At 40.1% G+C, this 18,600-nt stretch overlaps 1 protein-coding gene across 2 annotated transcripts in view; it reads right to left on the bottom strand.

The window, feature by feature from the left end:
- The window catches only part of ASH1L (ASH1 like histone lysine methyltransferase), a 63,611-nt gene that overhangs the window by 21,216 nt on the left and 23,795 nt on the right, over positions 1 to 18,600 (bottom strand). For both annotated transcript variants that reach the window (XM_042784512.1, XM_032985423.2), the window contains exons 4-7: positions 14,499 to 14,600; positions 10,523 to 11,264; positions 9,264 to 9,443; positions 2,368 to 2,462 (exon numbers count right to left, since the gene is read on the bottom strand). In XM_042784512.1, the coding sequence (XP_042640446.1) occupies positions 2,368 to 2,462; positions 9,264 to 9,443; positions 10,523 to 11,264; positions 14,499 to 14,600 (1,119 nt within the window). The remainder of the gene's footprint in view (positions 1 to 2,367; positions 2,463 to 9,263; positions 9,444 to 10,522; positions 11,265 to 14,498; positions 14,601 to 18,600) is intronic.

Genomic DNA, 18,600 nt, shown 5'->3' with positions numbered 1-18,600 from the left:
AGGTAGGTGTCAGAGGAGAGCTGCTTTCTGCACTGATGACTGAATGTTATGGATGCCACTGAACCCCAGCAGTCACTGTTAAACTCTTATGAGCAGTGCCAGGAACTTGCAGATGTTCACCCAGGAGGGCTCACTGAACGTGAGCTATTGAAGGAACAACAGTAAATAACTGACAGAACTGCATACAGTAAACACTCGTAACTTCTGTGTAGAAATCTCAAAGTTGACACTTCTTCCTTGAACTTTTCTGCGTACACAAGACTACAATGATTCAGCACAGAGAACTAAAACTGCATGCACAATTCATGTAAGATGGTATATCACAATATTGTACTCGAAGAAACCAATTTAGTTTAGAAAATAGTATCCAAGCCTGTTCCTACGACCTTTACCAAAAGAGACTTAAGAACAAATTCAGACTTGGCAAACACATCCCTAAATGTTTCGGAAAGACTTCAAGAATATCTGTATTTTCAGCAGTAACTGAAACTCATTTTAGACAGGAGTTACTACTTTAATTGCAGATTTCGTCTCTATTCTAAAATTTACTGTCACCCCTAACCCCTTCCCAAAAGAAGGAAACTAACTCATCACAGACTTTGTTAATACAAGACCCAAGGTCTGATACAAGCACTAGTTAGTTCTAGACAAGATTAAAATGTTCTCTTATCATTTTGTTGGAATACTGTGTCACAAAATTGCAGCAAAAAGAGTGACTAAGGACGAGGTGTCAGTCCCATGTCTGATTTTCTCAGCTTTTCTAAATGTTAACAAGTGCCTTTACATTCCTCCAGCACCAGTCTGTGGCTTCATGTAAATTCACATGAATACTTTCACCAGTGGAAAATAAAAATTGTAATGTTTTCCTTACAATTTACTCCTAAATCACTTTTCATTTTCAATGCTTTATTCATCCATAGCAGGTTCCAGGAAAGAGCTAAATCTGCCGGGAATTTGCTTTCACTTCTATGACCTCAGCGTGCAAAACAAAAGGCTCTTTCAGGTGCCCTGGCACCGTGCCTGGAGTGCATGGAAGGTCCCTCCAGCCCTCGACAAGTGGGCACTAGTGCAGTCATCTGGCAGAGTCCTAAACCTCCTAACTCTGCTCTGCAGCTCAAGCCCCCTCCAGCTACGTGATACTGAGTAATTGAAGCAGCTTTATCTTCAGCGCAGGAGCTTGCTTGTGTCTGCTAGCACAAACAAACGTGGGGTTGGGGCCTTGTGAAGAGAAAAGCGAACAGGATTGTGGCACTGCAAATTGAACCTGAGCATCCCGACAGATGGTTTGGTCATGCAACAGTTATATGACCCAATTTAAAAAGGAATTGAGCAAGGTCATGTTTTTGAGAATTTAAATTAACACCTTCAGTTCTGAAACCTGTTTTGCAGTTACTGATTCACAGAGCTCTGAAAAACTCTTGTCTGCTACTACCTCTCTGTGAAAGTCAAAGTTGTGTATGAAGCAAAAAGTTCAGTTAAAGAAGACAAACCAATTAAACATTTGTATTTGATGAGACAAATGTTCCTACTGAACAGTGCGGAATATCCCAAACTCTCTTGGCATGACAGTACTTAAAGTAAGAAATCACAGCATTTTAAAAGCTGAAACAATTACATTAAAAATAAGTCAATCCTGGTTTATCCTGGGAAAATACATGAGCTGCAAAAACCTGAGTCTGGGAGTTCATGACCTTCCCCTCCAGGCAGTCCAGGCCAGTGCACTGGTTTTGTGAACAGATCCTGAAACTCCATGAGTTCTAAATGCTCATACTAGCCTTAGGTTATGGCTTCTTTCTGCAGAAGGCAAAGAGACACCCTACACCTCATTTCTGTTCTACCCAAGACCTCAGAATGGGGATAAAATAAAAACTTACGTAATAGCTAAGTTTTTCATTCTTCCTCACTTTTATCGATGCTTAAAGACAGACACCATTACATGCTTTGGAACATGGGGGAATTTATTATTCCATGCTTAGCTTTTGAGATTTAACAAATGGTCATAATTGTCTCTGGCTTATTCTACTGTAATAGTAGTTTGAAAAGGAGACTATTGTACTGCATTTAAGCAAAAGTATTATGGCAGTTAAAGCATGTTTTAAACTAGACTGGTATTTTCTTATGACAAACAAAAAATGAGAACAAAGTTCATGTATCAGAAAAAAAAAAAAAAAGCCTCGAGTCAAACTTTTGCACTGAAGAACACAGAAGAAGTCCATATGCTGAAAGACATGAGTAACCTGGCAAAGCGATAAAATAAAAAGAGAAAAAAGGGAGAGAGGCAGAGAGATTGCGAAGTCCAGAGTACTTCCATGTCACCCAAGTGAGATATTTGTTTCTCAATAATTAAAACACACATGAAGTACCCACCAACATGAATAGGGGCTGGAAACAATCCATGTTCATGCTCTCCAGGAGTGTACTCCAGCTTTTCTTTCTTTAATTGTATAAGGCGGCTCTTTGGACTGTGGATGACAGTGACAAAAAAAATAATAATCAGAATGAGGAACGCCTGTCATTTGCAAAACTCACATCTTCTGTTTTAATTAAGGCACGAATGTACAGAACATCAGGCAAGAGAATAATAATAGAAGTGCAAAAAAATTTATTTCCAGGCTGCTTGCCAAATACACTTGTCACGCCCATTCCAAAGCTCGTGATTTGATTGTTATCCTTAACTACTATTTAGGCAACACCTAATGGGACACCATCAACTTTAAGTGCTTAGTACGTGATATGTAAGTAGTCACTAAAATTACAAAAATAAAAGATGATCAACAAATCATATCTGATGTTGCTGGCTTAGGTATTTGACATGTTATACATGTATAGTGCCTGCTCTCCTAATTTGCTAAGAGCAAACGTTCATGTTTTACTCCTTTAGAAGGCTGCTCATCAAGAAATGCAGGAAAAGAACAGAAATCAGAGTTTAAAAAGTAATGAGATGCATCCTTTACAGAAGGAAAAAATAGGAATATGAAATAAGAATGGTTGTATGGGTCAGGCAGATGTCAAACCACTTAGTTCAGTAACCTGTCTTTTATAAACATCTCCTTTTAGCTACTTACAAACTATGGAAAGAAAAAACTGATGTGGTTATATTTAGCATTGAAGCCCTTCAACATTCAGGAAAGACTTCTAAATATTAAATATACCAAAGATTAAAATTATATTGAAGCCTAATGAAGTTTACTGAAGTTTTTAATGGGATTCATTTTAATTACTGTACATACATCTGAAAGCTGACTCTAAAAAACACGTGATATTATTAACTAGTAAATGGAAAATGCAAGTTCAAAAGAAATTCTGAGATACTGATAACAACTGAAAATAAATTACTGAAGGTCAGAAACAGAACTGATGGATGGCAATAATTTGTGGTTCATATACTCTTCTAACCCTTTCCAGATTTCTGGTACTATTCCACAACTATAACAAGTTACTAAATTTTAGGTAGTGAAATAAAAGGTAAGGAATACTGCTGAAATGAGGGCTCTGTTGAGCTAGATGCTGTATATACTCTTCTTTAAACAATTCTCCTCTTAACAGATGGCAAGGCTCTAGTTATTGTGATACACTTGCATTTAACTTAATGTATACAGGTGGACAGGTAGCTATCCTAATCAAAAAGCAGTAACATTCTCTCAGACAGTAACCGTTATGGTTTTTAAATATTATGCCACTCTGTTTACTGACAGCAGGAATTAATTTCTTTTGCTTCTGCAAAGAGACAGCTCCTTTGCCTACCAGGCAAAAATTATATTCTACAGACAATTACAAAAAACCAAACCACCCTGCTGCCCCACCTCAAGCCTGCTACACTTCCAACTGTTGTGCTGCACCAAATCACTGTGACTTGCAAAGAACGGCCATAAAGTAGTTACTTACAAGACCTGAAAAGCAAGTTCTTATCAAAAGGAAATAGAAAGGCATTTTGAAAAGTCAAAGTGTGAACCTCCATTTCCAAGAGGCAAGCAAATCCTTAAACCAAAGGCAGAGAAAAAAGATTAAACGTTCAATAGAAAGGTGAGTTAATTCAGGCCAGATGCGCACCCTTTAATGCCCACATATTCAGTGTAAAGGAAGCCAATGGAAAAATAAATTATGGTAAACAAACAGCAAGGAGGAAGCCAGTGTGGAAAGGAAATGCAGAAGACAATTAACTAAAAACACAAAATATAACATTAATTTATTCAGGCACTGTAGACACACCCATCTTAGACCTAGTCACAGAAACAGGGGAAATCACCTACTCTGTTTACCTTCCAAACACAGTGATGAAGTATTGTTAGAGGCATGTGAAAAACTGTTAGGAAAAATCAGTACGCTGAACAAATGCCATCAATACTTCAGGGACTTCAGAGGGAAAGGCTGAATTGTCAAAATAAAGCATAAGTATTCATAAAAAAAGGGAATATACTAAAATAATAAAATATAAACAATACATGCTGTTTTATAAATATCAATACCATACAAAAAAAGCCTCGTGAATTAAAAAAGATCTCTTTACGCTATCAAGAAAAGGTCTGTATTAACAGGCTCCCATATTCCCACTAGTTATTTTAGGCTGGGGCTTCTGAGCAGGCAATAAAGGTTTTGGTTTCGTGTTTAGCTACTGTCTTTTTAAGAAGACCTCTCCCTTTCACTTTGCTGAGGCATGCTGATAGCCTTGCAGAAGCTTAAATTCGGTGTCAGGGCCTTGAGTGCCACTAACATACCTTTATGACCCTGACCAGCCTCAGGAGGGGCTTCCACTGACACCCTCTGCCCATGGCTCCCACAGATCCATTTACGCTCAGCCCTGGACCACCTCATGGGTGCACCCATCTCCAGGCTCAGCCATGGGCAATCCTGGACTGTGTCTGACCCCAGTCACCATCACCAGACCTGATCCTGACCCGCAGATTGACTGTTCCACTTAACCTTGGCTTGCCTTGTCACCACAGCCTGGTCTGGCAATTCAGACTCTTGGTTGACACTGGGTACCGCTGCCCGGTCTGACTCACCTCACTCAGGGCTGTGGGAACAATAGGTTGCCTTTGCTACTGCTCAGATCCCATTCTGTTTGTCTCATTTTTTAACTAAACTGGAATACTTACTAGCTAGATACTCCTCGCTACACTTGGCACAGGTTGCAGGAATTCCCAGGACTATACTAACTGTCCTTGCAGCCTCCTAGGATCAACCAACTCTGCAGTGCTATTAAGGACAAGTACCTACTCATTTTCATACCATGCTCTTTAAGATGTTCCCCTCAATAAGCAGATATAATCATTGTTGCAGCTGAAAAGCAAAAGATCTCTCCAGAAAGCCAGGATCACTCTCTCCCCTTTTCAAGCAAACCAGTTAGAATAGGGTGAGACCTCACCAATAGTCACACAGAAATGATACCTTCTAACATTTCAGGTTCACATACTTTCAACAGTAAGCTGAAGGATTACATTTCTGATTGTTTCACAGACTGAAACATAAGCCTGGCTAGATAAGAAATGCTCCCCTCTCTATAATCTACTGCCCAAAATTGTTTGGTTCGATTTCTGCAGGGACAAATTTAAAACATCCATTCTGTAAAAAGTCCACTTACCAACAGTAGACTAAGTTGGCATCTCTTTGCAAGCTCCCAATAACAGCAATAGCAAGGTGATTTTTTTGCTGAAGACAAGAATATTTTGTACCACTCTGCAAGCACTGAAGGTCAGGCTTAGTCTCAGAATGTCAGTCTAAAGTCTGACGCAAATTAAGAAGGGAACAAAGACCAGAACCAGTCTTCTTTCCCGTACTTCCGTTTCTCTCCATCCTGCTCCTTCATTTCTTTCTGATACCATGTTCCATTTCAGTTCCCTCTCTCCAGCTTCAAGTGTCTTCTCCCTACACTCTTACCATGTTGGCTGCGATCAGTTCTCTGTGGAATGTACAATTACATTTTTGAGGCGCGGAGCCCAATTTTCTCCCTCAGACCATTGACAAACATTTTAAGTCAGTATAAACTGGCTTTGATGCTCCTCATCTTCCACTGGCAAAACTGTTGGTATGACTGCAAGGTTAACTGCACCAGGAAACCTACAGTGGAAGGTTAGAGTTCATCTGAATCACTACCCCAGCCTGGTTCAGTTGCCCTGGTCATCATGATGGGACAAAGGAAGGGACAACACAGGAATAGGAATAAGCCACAAAGGTGAGGAGAAAGTAAAGCTGATTCTTGGAGTGCAATGTTAGCTTATGCCAACTTAAAGCATTTGCTGAACTGCAATTCACTGGCAATTCATTTGCACCGTCATTTTAATTCAGCTGGTTGATTTTTCAATGTTTGCTCCTAAAATGTTCCCTTACCTACTCTGAGTCACCCTGCAGCTTCACAAACTCAAAAATCAGCAAAATGGAGGCACCGTAGGAGCGACTTGCCTATCACATGGAAACACCATGTCTCAGAAGAGCAGGCCTGTGCTAAGCTACCCTGTCTGCGCAACGCCAGTCTTTGAGCAGCTGCGGATACCTCATGACAGGTGAGATGCAATTCAGTGTTGATTACAGCAAATTCTATAGATTACACTTTTGCAGTGAGGACTCATATTTGTTATTACTGATAAAAATCATACCTTATATAAAAATACTGTATTTCCCTAAACAATATACAACATCTTAATTGATTACTAATTCAGTAATTCCAATTAAATTTCTTTGGTGGACTACACTTTGCACTCCTCTATGAAAGCCACTGCTGGCTAAACAGATAACGACTCCTGCACTAAATCTTCCTTTGTTTTCAAAGCTGCAGTCTTGTGCAACCACACACTGGACTTCATTTCAGCAAAAGATCTGTGTAATTCTTCCAGGAAGAACTGAGGATTCTGGAAAACTCATGTGGAGGTTAATGTCAGATCAGCTACACTGTCTACAAAACTACATTTGGAAACTGAGGTAAAACTGAGACTGAGTCCAGAAACCATTCCTTTTATTCTTAGTTCATTTACAAGGAATCAAAATCTGAGCTTTCTTCACTGTGTTTTAATAATGTTTCTAGACCAAGGTGAGTTGGAGTAAAATCCTGTTGAGGCAAATCGTGCAATTCAAGCAGCAGCAGTGAAATGATGCAGAGTTTTCTCTTTTAACAGTAGACTAAAACCAGCAATGACAGTACCAACATTTTCTGTGCTGTTAACTGTTGAATAAGACTGATACAGAGGGAGGCTGTAAACTGTAACAGTAAACCTCAGTAAAACTCACTACTTTGTATGTTCTAATGATATATGAGAAATATTTTAAAAAGATGCAATAGAAGAGGAGAATGGTCTTCAAGGCAAAGTGTCTGCAGTTGAACACTGCAAACAGAAATACAGAAAAATGGCAAGTACAACACTCATTAATAGAGAATGCAGAGACTATTTTAATAGAGACATTGATTAACACTTAATTGTACTATCACTAGAGGGTGCCGTACGATTACAGAGTTGAATTTTTGTTCTCAACTAAAACCATGTTTTCATACTCATACAGCAGGAAGTTATATAAATAATGAAGTAACAACATGAACTCCTGCTCTCCTTTTGCACTGACATATGTCTGACTGTGCAGTGGAACTGGAACAGCAAGTTAAAGCAGCAGAAAATTTAATTATAAAAAAATTACTATTGTTTTGCTGATTTAGTTTGCTGAACCAACTTAATAAAGTGCCAGCACGAAGGAATGGTGGGAACAGTCCTTCAAGCTGCACCTTGCTGTAAGACAAGACACCTAAACCGAGATGGCCATAGTTCTGTCCTTGCCCAGCTATGCATCTCCATGCCTTGTTTCAGTATCAGTGTTGAAACAACTGTACAGAGAGGTAGTTCAGGTTGTGTAGGCAGCATTTGCTTCCTCAAGCTGAGGGTAAAGTTTCCTCAGTGTTCTCAAGCAGCTCATCACAAACATCGGTATCAGTATAAGGGAAGAACTCATTATGCGGAGCAACAAGCAAAGGGGAAGACCAAATCGGACCTCTCTAAGCTTCCAGGAAACTGCAACACAAAATGTGATGGGAGAGGGAAGGTTGTTAAGTAGAGCTCGACTTTGTCATGGCCTTCTCCAGGGTGGTGAACTTGATCTCATCTGCATCCACAATGCCTACAAACCCTGACTTGCACTTTCTGTATTCATGCAATTTTTCAAATTACATGTTTGCTTACTGTCTATGAAATAAAGTTCCTCCCTTGGCTGACTAGGACTGACAACGTAACTAACATTTTATAATAAAGAAAAAGAGAAGACTCTCAGGTCCCCTCCTGAGGCAACAGACCAAATTTTTATGATACAGTATTTGAATGTTGCATGACTGTGTATACCAGTGACAGACCATCCAAATGGCAAAAATTTTAGCACATCTGCTTTCAAACTATTAGAAAGATAAGCAGTCTCACTTTGATCAGACCTAGATCTTTGTTTCTTCCTTAGAGTCTTGATCCTTTAACTGATTACTTCATTCTACTATGGAAAGAGAATATACCAGGTGCAGTTGTTAAACTATACTAGCAGTCTCCCAGTGGCGTCTGTAACATTTTTAAGTGGTCTACAACAGAGCGAGAAGGTGACAAATTTTCTCTCACTTTAACCTGTCAGATCATATTAGAAAAGAAATGCAAATTCTTGACTTCAACACATTTGTTCAAATGGCTTCAGAGAACTTAGGTACCTACAAAAGGCAACAGATACAGGCTGGTTATGACAAACGGGCTATGTCCACTTTCTAACGTCCACTAGGTTGTGAGCCAACCAGTAGAAAAAAAAATAAAAGAATGCCGGACTTTTACTCTAAACATCTCATAGAAAATGAAGGAGATGAATTTCACCTAACTGTGAAATGAGAAGGGTGCATAGCTGAAATTCCTTCACACAAAACATGACCAGTCATCATCATTCAGTCAATAAAAATAGAAACCTAATGGCCCCTTTTATGTAGACACTGTACTCAGTACCTGAACACCTCAAGCTCTCCCAGCACTTTTACTGACATGATCATTAAGATTGCTCAATGAAGCTCTCTTACCTTCTTCAACGTTGATAATCAGAAACACTTTCAGATTGCTTGAGGCTGATTTCTGTCTGGGGTTACATTTTAAATCTTCACTAGGTCAGATTCTGATAATTATCATGCATGTAATTTTTCACAGGCTTGAATTAAGTTGATGGTTTTATTTCAGCTACTCATTAGTAGCAGCTCTTTATGGCTCTAGTTAAAAAGAGACCGTTTCCATTGGAATATCAGATGGCAGCTTTTCAGTGGTATTACTTACTCTGTTGTTTTGTACACATCAGAGTAGAGTCCTGCCTTCTGGTACTTCTTCTTTGGGGGTCGAGGGGCTTTTTTCTCACGCTGGGCTAGAGAAGGCAAAGGCTGTTCAGTGTTTTCAGATTCATGCGGTTTCCCAAGGGCATCATGCGGACTGGGAGGTTCAGCTACTGTCTCAGAAAAACTGGAAGAAAAAGTAAAGAATAAAGATTATTTTACCATATTTCATTATTCCTCCCTATAATCTGGTCAGCATAAAAAGAAGTCCACGTTTCTGAATTACTAGATGTCTCGGCTATTTAAAAAAATGCAATTCAATGATCATGATCAAGTGGTGGTTAAGCATAATCATAAGAAATGTACCATCTTTTTATAGTAATGTTATTATTAATTATTTTTTAAAATGTTGTTTGTACTGCTAATGTTTATCTCTTGGAGCCTCAGTTGAGTAATTCAGAAGGTAGTTTATGCTATCTGCTTTTGTACTCTAACAATAGCATGTGGTAAACCTTTTCTTAGCCTTCAGGAGAACCACACAATATACCCTTTGAACATGTAGTTTCACCAACATTCTGTGAATCTAAACGCCTATATTACAGTGTTTATTTCTGAACACAAATAGATGGTTATTTTTCAGAACTATTCTGAAAATACATGAAGGAAGACTTCTGGAAGAGTTTGATCTGTTTGTATTGATGACTTTGTAGATAAGCATGTGAAGATTAGACCATAGACTTCTCATGTGGTCCTTTACTAGCCAATGATTGCACAGGTGCACAACTTAACTCGTCCTAGCTGCTTTGGTTTTATTCTTTATTTGTTGTGCATCAACTGATGTCACCTGACATTCTGTGTTGTTTCCAAGTATTTGTTTGTAATGCACGAGTAACACTTTAAGATTCCCACAGTACATGTAACTCTTAGAGTTCCTTATGCTGCACAGGATAAAGGAACAATCTCTGCTATGATATCTCATCAGTTAACCTGCTATCAACTCATTCAAAGTATTCTTCACCAAGATAACCACAAAACTTGCTTCACTTGAGACATTAGATTACCTGAGATTCCATCCCATTTTGGGGTGTGTTCAGTAATTTAGGAAGACCCTAAGCATAGTTCAAACTGATGCAGTTCCCTCTAAACTGAAGTCCGTAATGAAAACAAATGTAACAAGCAGAGCTCATTAGAGTAAGATCCTTTCATGGATTGAAATATAAAATCAACAATGACTATACTGAGGGTACAAAATTCTAAGGGAATTACCTCTTACTGCTCTCCTGTTCGTCTTCTGGCAAAGACTTTTGTCGTTTCCTGGCCTGTTCTTCTGCAAGCCACCTCTTTCTCTTCCAGCCTTTTCGGTGATCTGTATTCAAGTTCACACTTTGCACTACAGCTTCAATCACATCTGTGATGGTATCAGGTCCAAGGTGTAAGGGACTGCTGCTTTCTTCTCTTTTATCTAACTCCTGACTGACCAGTCGAGCCGCCTGGAAAGCTTGCATTGAAACGACAGCCTGCATTGGGTATTTCCGGGGCCTACCTGGCCTGCGCTTCACAAAATTATTCCCTGTCCGTGACTGCCTTTGCAGCTTTTTGGCTTTTAGAATTTTATTGACATGGTCAAGATTTTTTTTTGTTGCCAAGATCTTGTTATAATTGCACATTTTCCTAGCTTGTCGCTGCATGGCTTCAACCACACTTCTCTTGAGATGATGTGGGGAATAGCTGTTTGGTAGTCTGTCTGCCAGAAGTGAGATACTATCGCTGCAGGAGCTGCTGGGAATTGCTGGAGCTACCAGGCTGTCCTGTTTCCCCAGACTTCTCTCTCTGTTGTGGTTTCGAGCAGGACTAGCTGATGGTGGAACAGACACATTTGCAATGACCGCTTCCAAGGTTTTGTCCAAAGTAGCCTGGCCTTCATGTTGTGCCATGCGCTGCAGTAAGCTATCCACTGAATCATCAACTGCAGTTGCCAGCCTTGCTCCCCGGGTGGGTACTCCAATCACTGAAACACAAATATACACATACTGAAACAGACTTGAGATATAATCAAATAAGGTTGGAATTAAAATACAATAGTTGGATAGACTGACAGCCTTTTATATCCTGTAACTGTCCAGAACATTCAACGACAAGACATCGATTTCTGTAACACAAGTTCTAATGGAAAAGGGACCTAGCGATGCAAGTAAGTTCACAGTCTACATCTTATATCACTGTTTATAACATACTATTATTTTCTCTTTATTCACACACAGTCCCCTGCTCCTAATAGCAAAGAACAATGAGGGCATTCCCTATGTATGTACAGTGTAGAACTTTTTTCAAGTTTCTTTCTATTCAACAACAAAAATAAGAAATCCTCTGTGCACAGAAAAATTAAATACTGATAAAAAAGTTGAGCAACATCTGAAATTTTTTACACTAAGTTTTCTTTTTTTGTAGTTTGAAGTACTGAAACAACTTTTTCATTGCTCTTGCAGTTTCTTTATCAAAAATATAAACATAATGATCACAGAACAGATTGCAATAAAGTACAGGCTTGGCTAAAGGTAAATCAAAAATTCTGGACAAAAGAGAAAGGCTAATTTACACACAAAGTAAAGTTAGATCTCACTTTTTAAACTAAATATTATATGCTTTAGAGCTGCAGACTGGTATTTGAAAAAGAGAATTTCCAGGTCAACCATATAGATTATGCCGTATTAAAAAGGGATTTATTCCAAACGAAGAGCTTCCTGAAGCTGCCCTGCTGGTTCTTAGCGATAACATTTAATCAGAAGAAACACTGTTCTTTCTGGAATGAAACGCACACTGTCTTCTTATAAATGTATCACAATCATCTCCCATTAGCCTTTACAAAATGTAACTATAACTGCGGCCAATTATTTAGTTTAGATCTACTTAAACTAGTGGGCCCTAGGCTGTAGACTGAAGAGCACATACTACTGTAAGGGTAACTGTTAAAGGGAAGAAAACAAAATGTTTTTATAAAAGGGTTTCTATCATTTGACAGGAGGGAGATTATGCATTTGCTGACAAAGATAAAGCACAAAGAGTTTAAAATAAATATTTTGTAGTCCTAGTGCTCACGAGTCCAAGTGTGGTACTCTGGAGAAATTTACTCCTCATTTAGATTCCAAAGTCATGAATTTACAAGTGCAATGAAAACATGCTTCAGAGAGTACACAATTTAAAGGAGGAAGAATCAGCATAACAAATTCTAAAAATCCTCCTATGAACATTCTTCCTGCAAGGTGAAAAAGCAACAGAGAAACACACTTGTCAGGTCACTGCTGTAAGTCTGTAATCACTTGGAGAACCTAGCAACCTGAACAACTTTGAAAGAACTGGAAGGATTTATACTTTCAGCTTTCAATTTTAAATAATAAAGATAAATTACCCTTTGTTTTCTTATGGTCATTAAATACACATCAGGATGGAGCTGAGGGTTTCTCACAGAAACACCATCTGTTTAGCACAGTGAGCTCTGTAAACAGCTGCACCTTCCAATGATAACCAAACTATAAAACACAACACATTCGGACACAAAGTCTAATGGATGTCCTTGAATTAGTGTTGCTGTTCAGAAACTGATCCAAAAGGATGGGACAACTGAAGGCTATGATCCCCAAAACAGCTGCAGCCCTGGTCAGGCACACTTGTAGCCCTTGGTAACAAAGCAGCTCTCTGACAAATGCACTGAAATCCCACATGCACTCCAGATCTATGGAAAATATAACAAAGATGGGTCTTTTCAGATGCATCATCAGTTTAATGACTTTGAAGTTGATAAATTTGTGATTAATTTAATTCCTATGCTCTCCTGCACAAATATGCCTGAGTTTTTAACACCTTCCTACACACAGATTTACATCAATTGCAGTTGCTCCTTTAAAATGAGTAAGTAAAAGTAAGTTAACAAGACAGAGATAGAAAAGAGAGAACACTTCTCCACTGCAGATGACTTTCTTTAGCAAATGCTGAATAAAGCATCTGTTGCAAATATCTGTTTAAAGGGAGGAGGAAATAACAGTTTTGGCATATACTTCCTATATGGAAATCATAACCAGTTCTGTAAGTACCAATCCTAAGGATGTTTACTACAAATTTGCAATCAATTTTGCTGTGAACAAATGTTTGAATTCTGCTAACAGGAGTTCTTTTTACAGCTGGACTTCTTACAAAATTGGTCAGCGTTACAGATTTTTTTGTGTCTGATCATAGGTCACATCACATTTTCCTCAGAGGGACTGCAAATAGGGTCTGGATTCACTACATGGGTGACAACTTGCCAGTAATATACAGAAAATTAACATTTTCAGATCTTCCCTCTGACAATTTGGACAACAGATTCAATAGTTTTGTAAGTGTGAAAATGTGACAGATAGCAAGACGCATTCATACACAGTGTGACTGCACAAGTCTGACTTTCTTACAAAAGCAAGCTCAAACCCCATCAGGAGTACCTTTCCCTTCCTCATGAAGTGAACAAAGATACACTCCCTCAAGCAGCAACCTGCACAGTACTTCACCCCATGGCTGAGAAAGCCAGCTCCCTCAATATTCTCGTCATACATTTGCTAAACTTCATGATAATTTTGTGCAACTGAGACTTGGTCCTCATTTGACAGAACTGATGAGAATGCTACAACATTTTCCATGCTCTTCTCTTCCATCTCTCTCCTACTATCATTTTTGACCTGCCTCAGGTCATTTACAACTATCATTAGTGATGACAGGGATGAGCTGCTTCTCATCCTCCATCACCTTAGCAGGATTGTCCCATGCAATAAAGAAAACCTAACAGCACACCCCATCTTGATCCTAGCAGTTATCTACCCAAGGGCAGAAAACTGTCTGCACTCAGAACAGTGCAGAAGTCAAGCTCTTCCCCATGGAGGAATTAATCTATTAATCTAATTCACTGATTAACTCTAGTGTCACAGGTCTTGCTAACATTAAATCATTGAGCTTCATGAAGACTGATATAAGCCGGTGAGGAACCAAACTCCATTCTGCCATCGTTATGCTGCTGCTTCTATAAGCTCAGGTTCCCTATTCTACAAATCAATTTGCAGCACTTGTATCCTAAAATGTAAGTGGAAGAACTCAGTATCTCTATGAACATACTGCTGCTGTTAAAAATTCTCATAGCAGTGCTGTCTCAGTTGTCTGTAGTAGAATAGGTCTTAGTATATCAGTGATCCTGAAAACAAGGCCACCAAATATTACTTGCCTGTAGAAGATGTGCTCTCAGATGTTGATCTCTTTCTGGAAGGGCTGCAATTTGTGCTCTCTGACTGCCTCTGGGAAGGTTTGTCCTGTGTTGGCAAAGTGCCTGAAAAGCACATCAGGGAAGAGAGAAGCACAAAAAAAAAAAATAATTTCAGTCTGGCAGTGCCAGTACAACACACTGTAAATGTTAAATATTCAAACAAGATTACTCTTTTTTAGCTTTAGGAACACTTGCTTGCTCTGATGCACCTAAGTGGAGAAGGATGGAAATGGACCATCAGGAAGCAATTTCTCACAGGCCAATGGCATAAGTAGGACAGTAAACAAGCCATGAGGAAAAAACACTTAATATCAGACTATATTGCTTTTATGTGAAAAAATACACCCCCCCCCCATATTCCCACTTTCAAATGAACACCCTAGCTTCATTCCTTGATCTTCACAGAACAGTTGAGTTTGGAAGGGACCTCTGCAGATTACCTAGACCAACCACCCTGCTCAAACTACAGCTGGTTGCTCAGGGTCACCACGTTCAGTTGGGTTTTCAACATCTCCAGTGATGGAGACTCCACAGCCCAGAGTTCAATCACCCTTACAGTAAGAGACTTTTTTCTTATGTATGAGCAGAATTTCCTGTACTTCAGTGTATGCCCATTGCCTCTTGTCCTGTCACTGGGCACCACTGAGAACAGTGTGGCTCCTTCTTCTTTACTCCCTCCCATCAGGTACATCTCCCTTACACATTCTCTTCTCCAGGCTGAACAATCCCAGCTCTCCCAGCCTCTCTCTGTATGACAGATGCTCCAATCCTTTAGTTATCTTTGTGTTTTTTCTCTGGACTCACTGCAGTATGTCCGTGTCTTTCTTGTACTGGGGAGCCCAGAACTGGCCACAGCACTCCAGATGCGGTCTCACCAAGGCTGAGTAGAGGGGAATAATCATCACCCTTGACTTGCTGGTAATGCTCTTTGTAATGCAGCCTGAGATGCTCCTCCTCTCAACAGTTTCCAGTCCATTCCACCAGTCGGTGAAGGTCCCTCTGAATAGCGGCACAATCATCTGGTGTATCCACCGCTCCTCGCACCTGTATCATCTGCAAGCTTGCCGAGGGCTCGCTCTGTCCCATCATCCAGGTGATTAGTGAAGAGGTTAAATAGTATTGGACCCTGTATTGATCCCTTGGGTTCACTGCAAGTGACTGGCCTCCAGTTGGGCTTCATGTTGCTCATCACAACCCTCTGTGACTGGCAAGTCAGACGATCTTCAATCCACCTTGCTTCATAAAAGGATTTCTCTTCCATTCCTCAGGCAGAAGTTGCTTCAGGTAAGACACTATTAACTGCAGAAAGCTGAAAAGCTAGAAAAAAGATTCTTAAGAAAAAGTACTCCTTCAGATTTGTCTCTTGCTATGTTAATGTTTCCTTTTTAAGATCCTGTCACAAAAAAAAATAATAAATTTCTGCTTTGGTCAGCCATGGCAAATACGTAAAAACTCCAGGGTCTAAACAAATGAGAGATTATCTACGCACAAACAAGTATAATGTATTATGGGATTTTAGGCACCTGCAAAACGTTTCACCACGTGTTATGGATGCACAGGGCTTGCTAAGTCATTAGATATTGGTTTATCACTGCAAGATGTCATCAGGCAGTGTCAATCACAATTACCATTACTTAAGTTCAAAACAATTTTAAAAAACTATAGAAAGGTTAAGGGACAAAAAAGGTAATGGCATCTTTGCTGATAACATGAAGAAAGACTTATTTCTGGTTTCTTTCTTATGTGTATATATTTTCTTACTGAAACCTGTTTTATTTCCCTAAAACTTAAACTTTTAGAGAATTCCACTTACTCTTGAAATCAAAGGTTGTGGGATTTGGTAAAATTTCATAGAAATATCTGCATATTGCAATTATGAAAACGCTGAGATATCAAAAATTCAGATACTAGTATAAAAACCTCAGTGGGCAAAATTGCACATAGCAGTGTGCAATGTGAATATGCACATCATGAAAATCTGTAGAAGATAAAATCTAGAATACATACTTAAAAATACTTTCATCCTTTCCCTTCAAAATATCATTTATGATAAATTAGCTTAGTGCTGCATGTTCAGTTCTGATCTCTTTCCTTACTAACAGACTCCAAGAAAATGACAGAGTGGGCCACTGAAGTTATGCTCTAAATCAAGGCCACAAAATAGCATCCATGCAAATGACCATTTGCTTCAATGCCTGAATACAGACCCTAAGGTTTAAGATGATGGGAGAATACTAGAATGCACCAAAGTGACTTATCAGAAATCTTTAGGACAATCTCCTTTGAGACCCTGTCTTGCCTCAAGGTTTGGATTTTTTTTTTTTTTAAATCACAGGTGTTATTAGCTCATGGTGTAACATTTAATGTATGTTCAATTGATAGAGGAAATAATATCACTTTTGCAAATATTCTAACTTCTCAACAAGGCAGAGGAATAGTTTTCTTTTTCATTAATTCTTCTCAACAAGGGCGCAATCACAAGGCTGCTAGACACTGTCCCAAGTTGCAAATCATATTCCTGGTGAAGATTTTATGATCTTCCTGCATGGCATCCTGCTGTAGAGATGGTGTTGGTAGGCTCTTAAAGAGGGCTTCTGTACTCTCTGTTCCTACAGCACGCAGGTAAAAAGGAAGCTGCAGTGGAGCTGTGCAAGCAGATTACACACAGTTTCTTAATATTACAAAGAGCAGTCAACTGGTTTTTTTATTCCAGAATGAATTTTTCTACTAAGAAACTACAGGAGGCATTGATTTCATAAAGCTTAGATTAACACAAATACCCTGGGACGTCAGAGAAAAAAAAAAAAAAAAAGTCTAAGTAGGAATAGGTTATAGTAGGAAGGAAAAAAAAAAAATGGAATTTGGAGGGACATCAGAGAAAAATAAAAATTGTTCTAAGCAGGAATAGGTTATACTAGGAAGAAAGAAAAAAAAAAAGGAATTTGGAGCACTGCTTGGATGGCAAAGCTGTTGTTAACTGTGCTGGCTGACAGCCGATGCTCATATCCTAGAGGTCTTCCTTCTTTCACAGATCTAGCGCTTGTTTCTTCTACGGAAATCAGCCCCCCGGGGCCGCAGCCCGGCACGATGTTTCCCGCCAGCGCCCCCGCGGGGCCCCTCGCGGCACCTGTATGACCCCGCCCCCCCCGTGCCGCGCCGGCGGGACCCGCTCCGCCTCCTGCCACGCCCCCCGAGCTGCCCGCGCCCGCCCGCACCGGCTCCCGCGGCGCGGCCGGCAGAGGGCGCTGCTGCCCGCGGCCCGGAACCGCCCGCCCGCCCGGCGCTCGGTTCGCGTCCCCGGGAATCGAGCAGGGCGGCGGGAGAGGCCGCGGGCAGCGCGCTGCGGCGCACAGCAAAACTGGGCCCCACCCGGGACCGCCCACGGACACGGAGCCGCTGCGGGGAATCGGAGGGTTTGCCGCGGAGCTGCAATCCGCTCACGGCTGACAAAGCGGGTTTTTCCTCTGGGAAGGCGCAGGCAGCTCCCGCCGGGCTGCAGCTGCACGCCTCAAACCTGCCCCTTTATTTTTCGATGAAGGCAGCAATGGCTTTTCAACTACACTGATCCCCACCGAAAGGCTGATTTTTTCTTTCCCTTTCCTTCCAGGAATTATAAGAAGCACACTGAGACCAGTTTATAAGCTGTTTGCAATAACTCGGGGGGTGAAGCTGCAGTTTACTGAAAATCACTGTGAACTTCACGTGAACAGGTAACAGCATCCTACAAGAATCTTAAAGACAAATGTTAGAGCCTCGCAACCTTAATCGGCATATCTGTGTGTACGCGCTGTCTGTATGAAACAACAAGCCTGCAAGCATGTAAACTCCATCTGAACTTCATCTCCTGTGAAATACTGACTGTCACTAGAGTCCCGTTTGCCAAAATATGCACATTTCTAATCCAACTTGGACATAGACAATCTCTGAAAATACCTACCATCAGCTAGTATCACAGAATCTGTCAGTTAATTCAACGAGGCAAGGTTTACATTTAGAAGTCTATGGAAAGCATATTTTCCATAGGGGATACTTTAACATAAAGTATCATGAATATCCACTATGG

This window comes from Tyto alba, unplaced genomic scaffold (genome assembly GCF_018691265.1).
Source record: "Tyto alba isolate M040663 unplaced genomic scaffold, T.alba_DEE_v4.0 Super-Scaffold_8, whole genome shotgun sequence".
Classification (NCBI taxonomy): domain Eukaryota; kingdom Metazoa; phylum Chordata; class Aves; order Strigiformes; family Tytonidae; genus Tyto; species Tyto alba.
This window is presented reverse-complemented; position numbering and strand designations above follow the sequence as displayed.